This window comes from Arachis ipaensis, chromosome B8, assembly GCF_059453495.1.
Source record: "Arachis ipaensis isolate K30076 ecotype BB chromosome B8, ASM5945349v1, whole genome shotgun sequence".
NCBI lineage: Eukaryota > Viridiplantae > Streptophyta > Magnoliopsida > Fabales > Fabaceae > Arachis > Arachis ipaensis.
Genome location: NC_142443.1, coordinates 135,158,585 through 135,167,454, shown reverse-complemented (window position 1 = coordinate 135,167,454; position 8,870 = coordinate 135,158,585). Strand labels below are relative to the sequence as shown.

Genomic DNA, 8,870 nt, shown 5'->3' with positions numbered 1-8,870 from the left:
GACTTAAAGCATTGAAATGAAATCATTTTTTTTTAATTTTTTTTAATTGATCTTCTAAAATATAATTTCACATCATAGAATATTTAGATGAGACTAGAAAGAACGTGAAAAAGATTAATTTGTTACACACTTAATAATTAACTACTGTATCTGATGTAAGATTAAAGCTATAAAAAGATATACAGTGAAATTAGATTAACTATTCGATAGAGATTTAGTGTTGCACGTCACACGCTAAAACTTTAGTTACATTAATTACGTGTAGGACATCAACTTTGCACTAAGGAAAATTCCTACACGTGTTTTTTAGATATATTTCTGTTCAAGCCTTTTTTTTGTTTTCGATAATACTCTATAAATAATAATTTTTTACTATGTAATATCTATAGTTAGTTAATTATATATTTATATATACATTTAATATTATTTAATTATTTTAACGATAATTAAAATATAAAATAAACTAATTTTAAATTATTTTAGATTGATTTTTCAATTAAATATTACATATATAAAATTATAAATATTTAAATAAAATAAAATAATTCTGAATTATTATCTCTAATATTATCAAAAATATAATACGAAATTTACAATTTTTTCTCTCTCCCAACAACCTCATTTTTCTTTATGTCTCCAGAATTTATAATTATTTTTATGTAAAAATATATTTTTTTATTTTTAGATGATGAATTAAACGAGAGTAAAGTATCGTTTTTATTCTCAATGTTTGGGGTAAGTTCTATTTGTGTCCTTAACGTTTAAATCGTCCTATTTGTATCCTTAACGTTTATAAACGTGATTTAATGTTATCCTACTATCAATTATACTAATAAATCAGATTATATTTTTCAATTATTCTCACTTGGATGTATTCATTCTCAATTCGGTCTCACTTGGATGTGTTCGATTTTAATATTATACCCACTATTTGTGTTTAGATTCAATTATGTCCCTAGAAAAGTGCATTATGTAAATGTTGTAGGAATTAATTTTAACTTTTAATGAACTATTTTTCGGAGTGGATCATCGATTCTATCCTAAACTTTTGTATTCTAACTTCAAGAAGAGATTTTTAAAACTCAAACTAAAGTGCTCATGATGTGTAATTGACGGCAGAATAACGTTGAATCACTTTTACAAACGTTAGAGATACAAATAAGATGATTTAAACGTTAGGAACACAAATAGAATTTACCCCAAACATTGAGAACAAAAACGATACTTTACTCATTAAATAATTAAATTTTGATATTTATAAAAATATTATCTTTATTTACAATGTAGCTAAATAAATAAATTATACTTTTAAACAAAATATCTTTATAAACAAGTATTTTTACCATCTTCATTTCAAAAATGTTTCAAACATCATTTCTATGTTATTCATCTTACACGTGTTTATGAAAAGTCAAAAGTAAAATTGTTACTTATCCAATTGCTAGTTTGCTACCATGAGTCGGCGACAACTTTAATTTTTTCCGACAACAGAAGCAAGCTTTTTCAATATATTTAATCTTTGTTATCTCTAAAACTATTATATATAAATTAAATAAAAAAATTATATAAAAACTAAAACAAATTTTAAAAAAATTCTTATTTAAAAAACATGTTAAATATAAAATTATCATATACTTTTTTCTATCGATTTAAATTTATTAAATTTTTTATTATTAAAATAAATGGTCTCTCCTATAACTTAATGATAACATGCACATCATTAAACGGAAAAAACTAATGATATATAATTAAATAATTTGTTTAAGATTTACATAAGAGAATAAAAAACTATTATTTTACAATGTAAAAACACCTAATTGAAACCAACTTGACCTATCGGCTTGAGAGATTCCGTAGGTAACCAAAAAAACACCTAATTGGAGCTTAATAATGAACACATTTGAATTCAATAATCCTTGTAATTAGCTAGCTAGCTAGTACTAATCAAAGAAAGTGCTTCACCAAAATTCTTTGCCTTAATCCCAAAATACTCCTTCACACTAACCCTACGAAATCTTGCATCATTAGAATTCACCACCAAAGGAGAAATCACATAATCCAATGGTGGATTATGGAAATAAGCCAAAGAGTAACGTTTTTTTGTTCTCTTCACAACCACACGGTGAAGTGCACATTTAAATCTTGCATTGGAAATAATGTGCAAGAAATCACCGGTGTGAACAATAAGGGAATTAGGGTTAGGGTTTACATGAACCCAACCCTTCCCTTCTTTAAAGATTTGGAGGCCATTGGTTTGGTTTTGGTGGAGGATTGTGAATAGGGATGTGTCCGTGTGAGGGGCTAAACCCATGGCCCGGTTCGGCTCAGGACAAACCGGGTAGAAATTTAGTTGAATGGCTCCGTTATTCGAGTTGGTTGAACCAACCCACTTTTTTTCTTGCTCTGGAATTTCTAACAAGTTGAATATCATTCTTGTTAGTTTCTCAGCTAGTGCCTTCATTTGCTTTTGAAATATCTCTATCTTATCACTGCATATTAACAACAATTTATTATTAGTTAATTTCTCAAATTGAAACTCATAATATAGAGAACACCTGTAAAATTTGATTTTGATTCACTGATAGTATATTTGTACAACTAATTAATTATTAACCTTTTTTTACTAGATCATAGGATTTAACGAGTGTAAAATTTAATTGTATTTGTTAATATGATAAAATATGATTAAATAAGAGGATAATTTTTTTTTTAAAATAATAACTCAAATTAGTGTTCAAAAAATTTTTAGTCAAATACTTAAGTTCTTAACAAATTTTAATTATCAAATCAGTTTTTAAACTTTTATTTCGTTAAACAAATCAGTTCTCACATAAAGTTGTTTGTCTATATAAAAAGATTAATCTGATAATTTAAAAATTTCTTAAAATTCTTATACATATATTTATTAAATAATGATCAAGATCGAATTATTTAACTTTTTACCAAAATTTCACGTGGGATAAATATTTCTAATAAAATAAAATGTTGGTGACGGATTTTGTGATTAAAATTTGTTAAAAATTAAATTATTCAACTAAAAAAATTATTAAGTGTTGATTTGGGATATTACTAAAATAAATTTATCCAAAGAAATCCATATATGCCTAGGACATGCAAAAATATATACACAAAAATTAATGATAACCATAAAATTTTTGTATCTAGTTATTTATTTGCATTGTGTATTATATTTTTCTAGTTTTAAAATAAGTTTAAAGATATATATATGCTAGCCTAGTTAAAGTGTACTTATCGTTTAAAATAAGTTTAAAATAATTTCATTAGTTTATGTATAACAAGTTTTTTTTTTTTTTTTTTAAAGTAGGATAAAAAAGACGTGACTAAAACAACATAGAAAATTGGCCCCCCTTCACTATAACGTGTGGCTCGGCCATGTGTATTCTTTCTCTGGATAAATTATTGAAGAGTTTTGGCTCTATTTGGTGTAGTTGATATCTTATTAAACATAGTTTATATATATAACATCATTTGAAGGTCTTAATTATGATTCCCTATTGCTTGTATGGCAAATAAGGACAATGAACATGACACACAAAGCCAATAAGGTGTGAGATTTTGTAGAATATCAAAACCTAACAATAAATATTTTATGTTGAGAAAACATTTGATAATTTATATATTGTTTGTGTTTGATATGTTCTATCATTTTATGTAAAAAGAAGCATACAAAAGAAAAGACATTTGCCATATATTGTTCATTGTTTATACCATTCTCAAAGATAAGATTTGCTTTGAGAGTTGAAGTTTTCAGAGACTTTTGTAGTTTTTTGTTTAACTAACTTTTTTAAGAAAATGACCTTTATTGGATGGCATGTGATAGTGGGAATATTTGCAATACTTTAATTTGATCTAATATAGCTTATATAATTGTATAAGGACAAAACAATATATAACTCTTTTTTTCTCCTTTATTTATTATTATTACTGAAAGAGAAAGAAGCCAAAACTAAAAGCAAAAACACAACATTCATGTTGAATTTAAAACTCAAATTCCCCTGCTTGCAACTCTAGAAAGAGTAGTAAAGTGGAGTAAAAATATTTTTTATGAAGTAGTATAGTTTAACGTGTTAGAGATATAATTATTTATATGTCTTTTTTATTAGCTTAAATTTAAAAAAAAAAGTTTATAACATGATATAAGTTTTTATAAACACAAAATATAGAGTTCAATTTTTATTATTTCTCGAAAGAGAGAAAAAAATAGCATAAAATAAATAAGAAGAGAAAAAGATCTATAAAAAGACTCAAATAAATTCAAATTAAAAGCGATTATTATTTAAGGAGGTGTGTTAGAGATGTAATTATTTATTTATTTTCTCTTATCAACTTAAATTTTTGAGAGAAATGATTTTATGACAGAACAAGGAGCATGCAATATACGAAGAAATTTTAGTATTTGATCAAATCGAATTTTATTTATTGAAAAGAAATGAATAGGAGATCGATTTTAGTATTGGTCAAACTTATAAAAAGAGAGAGAATTATTATTATTATTATTAAAACCATATTCACAGGTGATTTGGGATTTTAATACACTCCTTCTCACTCAAAGTTAGACAAGATTTTGGAGTGGAGACATACATATGTCAAGTGGCCCAATAAAAACTATTAGTGGGCTTAGTGCAAATAAATTATGGAGAGATTTAATTTGTAGACCTAATATAAGTGATAGATATTCAATTTAGTTAAGTCTCATGTTTTGAACTTGATTTACTTTAGGAGCAATATGTATATGCAGTAGATTTTATAGTTAATTTTTTATCCACTAAAAAATAAATTAGTTATTGATTTTAGACCCACGAATATCTAAAAATTTATACTTAATGAATCTTCGTCTAACTTAATTAGATTTGACTAATGAATGAAAAATCACAAAAATTACAAATTTCTATAATGCGAGCTCTAAAGATGAAGAAACTCAGAAGACTATAACTGAACAGATATGATTATATGACTGAACAAATCATAAATCTTCTAAATTAGATGAATTAAGTCAACTAGCTCTAATACCATATTAGTATAATTAAGCAAAACTAATTAAACTAAAAAAAAAAAACTAACTCAAAGAATAAAAGTGGCAAACAATTGTAAAGATTTTAACAAATCAAATAATTGTGTACGTTGCATGGGAATTGCATGAAAATTTGTGTGTATGCTTACCAAAACGTTTGATAATCATTAGGCCAAATCTTCATAGCATCTGAAGAAGGAGAACCCATGATGGTGAAACCTTCATGCCACATGAACTTTGGAAAAAATGGTGAAATTCTTGCCCTTCCATACCCTGTGGCCCCACCAGGTGATCTTAATGCCTTCAATTTTTGATCCGTTGGAAGATCAAAGAACCTCTTAGCTTCTTTCTCAACCTCTTCAATATCACTCATTGAAACACCATGGTTCTTCAATTGGAAGGCACCCCAATTCTCACATGCCATCCCCATGAGCTCCATTGCATTCGGATCCGCGAGATCGATGATGGGTATGGATGGAATCCCCCCATCATCATCATGATCATGATCGCGATTCTGTTCCTCATCAGAATCGCGATCATGATCATGAAACCATGCGTGGGAATCAGGTAAGGTTGAAATTGAAGAAAAGTCTAAAGGGATAATGTGTCTAAGGTGAAGAGGGTGCTCTCTATAGGCCTCAGATAGAGTGGTCATATTATTTTTTTTTTCTTCAAAACTTTAGGGTGGCTTTAATTTTGATTGCTTCTTACTATAGAGATTTAATCATCCTAGGACCATATGTATTTATATTATAATTACTTATGTTTGGAGATAGCATATCAAATCTATTATGCTAAGATTAATTAGATTATTCTTAATATTAAAACAATGTGATATACTAATGTATAATTTTTTTCTTCTTCATAATTTATAATCCTATTATTGTTATTATTATTATTATTATTATTATTATTATTATTATTATTATTATTAAATTGTGTACAGTTGTCGTAAGGGGGTGGCAATTGGACTAAGTTGTGTCGGTTTAGGATTTTGAGAAATGAGAAGAATAATATGGTTGAAAAAGACAAAGAAAAGAACAAGTTATTCTGAAAAAAGTATTACTCAATAAAAACAAAAAGGGAACAATTTTATTTTCTCCACGACAAGCTAGCTTTCACTATAGCTCAGCATAAGCCAATAGAAAAAATATGTAAACCAATAAAAATAAAAACGTATCTCTACGCTTATGGTTTTAATACAATAATATAAAACTATTAGGATATATAAATTTCTACAAAATAATATGAATAAAATTTTTGCCTTGTTTTATTTTTTTTTTTTAGAAATGTTAGCTAATTGTCTGTTGAGAAAAATTGGTTTTCTAAGAAAATTGATTTAGGTCCTGTAAATATCAAAACCATATATAGAAATTTCATATTTTTATTACTTATATTAATTTCATTGTGAATATATTTAAAATTTTAAATATATACTAAGATGTTAAATTTTTTATATGTAAAAAACAATTTTTTAGGGAAAATTTATTAAATTACATAAAATCAATATATGACTGATGTACACATAGTGTTATTTAAAAAATGTTTAATTACTCTGTTGGTCCCAATAGTTTCGTAAAATTTTTAATTAGGTCTCTATATTTTTTTTTAATTGGGTCCCTATACCAATTTTTTTTTAATTAAGTCCCTCTTACTAGTAATTTGTTTAATTTTATAGGGACCCAACTAAAAAAAAGAATTAGTACAGAGATCTAAATAAAAGGAAAAAAAGTGTAAGGACCCAATTAAAAAAAAATTAGTGTAAAGACTCAATTAAAAAAAAAAGTATAAAGATCTAATTAAAAATTTTGTAAAACTATAGAGATAAGTAGAGTAATTAAATCTTTAAAAAATAAACTGAAATCTTGAGAGGATTTCTTTTTGTTTGCTTTTGGCTTTTATTGACAAAAAAGAGGCAGGCATTTTGTCGTGTTGCTGCAATAAAATAATTAGCTTGGCGCTACCATATACGACAAATATTCAAAGAATTTAACAGACATTTGATTTACATCAAGGTGCATAATTTGAAAACAAAGAAAAGAAATAGTGACATGATTTGAAAAAATAATAAAAAAGTATTATTAAATTATACAATAAATTATTTTGGATCTATATTCCTTTTTATATTTGTAAGATTTTCTTTTTCAAGCTTATCATGTATTTGTCTTATTTGCATACTTGGAAAAGTAAGAGATCTAGGGGCACATCTTGCATAATAAAGTTTTTATTATTATATTTTATTTAATATATTTAATACTCAATATTCCATACCAATAATTTATGGAGAATTTTTAGTTTAGAGTTTAGATATTAAATGTAATATATATTTTGAAAATAATTATTATTATTAAAAAAAAGCATTATTAAATGGTTCGGAGTATAAAAAAAAAAACTGCAAGAGTACTTTAGAACATCAACATGTACTAACTAACAAGGATTTGATTAGGGTAATAGATATTTTTTGGTTTAATTACTCTATTGGTTCTTATAGTTTTGTAAAATTTTTAATTAGGTCTTTATATTTTTTTTCTTTTAATTGAGTTCTTACACCAAATTTTTTTTTTAATTGGGTCCCTACACTTTTTTTCCTTTTATTTAGGTCCTTGCACTATTTTTTTTTAGTTAGGTCCCTATAAAATTAAGCCAATTACTATCAAGAGGGATCTAATTGAAAAAAAATTTGGTATAAAGACCCAATTAAAAGGAAAAAAAATATAGGGACCTAATTGAAAAAAAAATTAGTATAGAGACCCAATTAAAAGAATAAAAAAATATAGAGAGACATAATTAAAAATTTTGCAAAACTATAGGGATCAACAGAATAATTAAACCATATTTTTTTCCTTTAACTATGAGAATCAAACTAAATTTGAGTTTTGTAATAATTAATAGAAAATAATTAAACCATGCTGAGAGACTTAATTAAAATCCCTTTTATTGATTTCCCAAAGAAAAAAAAAAGTGATGAAATTTTGATTTTTTTTTTTTAGCTAAATAATATTGAAAGCTGCCACTACCAACATATGTTGCTTCTGCCTAACTAATTAAATAATAAAAGAAAAAGAGTGATTTCTTTTTCATGACATATATAGGGTTGAATATGAAAAGTTAGAAAGTTGAGGTGGGTATTGGTGTTGTATCAAACAATAGTGAAATGTAATAATAATAAAAGACATTATTTCAACTTGTTTTTATTTGTGCATCACAAACATCACATACACACAACATGACTTTCATCAATTTCTATACATAAAAGCTAAATTTTCTTAGCTGAATAATAATGTGGTATTGTTGTGGAACATGATGGGTAGAAAGAAAGAACAACAATAATTATTCAAATTTAGGTTCAACAAATGTGCATTGTGTATGGTGAGAATTATTGATGATCTAGCTAGGTTTATTTCAAGGTTGACCTTTTTTTTTTTTTTTGACTTTTCAAGGTTGACCTTTACTACTACATATCTAACATTTGTAGAATTTTATTTGTATATAATTGACTCGGGCAAGTTGTTAATTGTAGAAGGAAGAAATAGCGTCCACTACAAATAAATTAACATAAAGTTACTCGTTTCATTCATATAAAGGTAAGATCAGGCTACTATACATTTATTTTCATGTAAAATTCATAGTTAAAAGTTATTAAATTATTTAATATATTTTATTAAATTATTTTATCGATTTTTAACAAATCGATGGTGGTTTGATTCTAATAGTCTGGGAGCGAAACTAACTCCTCTGTGCGAATATCAATTTTCTAGAAGTGCATCAAAGTGTCTTCAATTAGACTAATTTTAATAATGAAAAATAAAATAAATTCGTAAAGTTGATAAATACAGTT

General features: G+C 25.6%; 1 protein-coding gene across 1 annotated transcript; it reads right to left on the bottom strand.

Moving 5' to 3' along the window:
• Positions 1-1,720: 1,720 nt before the first annotated feature.
• Positions 1,721-5,749, bottom strand: LOC107612258 (gibberellin 3-beta-dioxygenase 1). The gene is made up of 2 exons (XM_016314053.3): positions 5,182-5,749; positions 1,721-2,489 (listed from the first exon to the last, which is right to left on the bottom strand). The coding sequence occupies exons 1-2, from the start codon at positions 5,685-5,687 to the stop codon at positions 1,931-1,933; spliced, it is 1,065 nt and encodes a 354-aa protein (XP_016169539.1). The 5' UTR covers positions 5,688-5,749; the 3' UTR covers positions 1,721-1,930.
• Between the last annotated feature and the right edge of the window lie 3,121 nt (positions 5,750-8,870).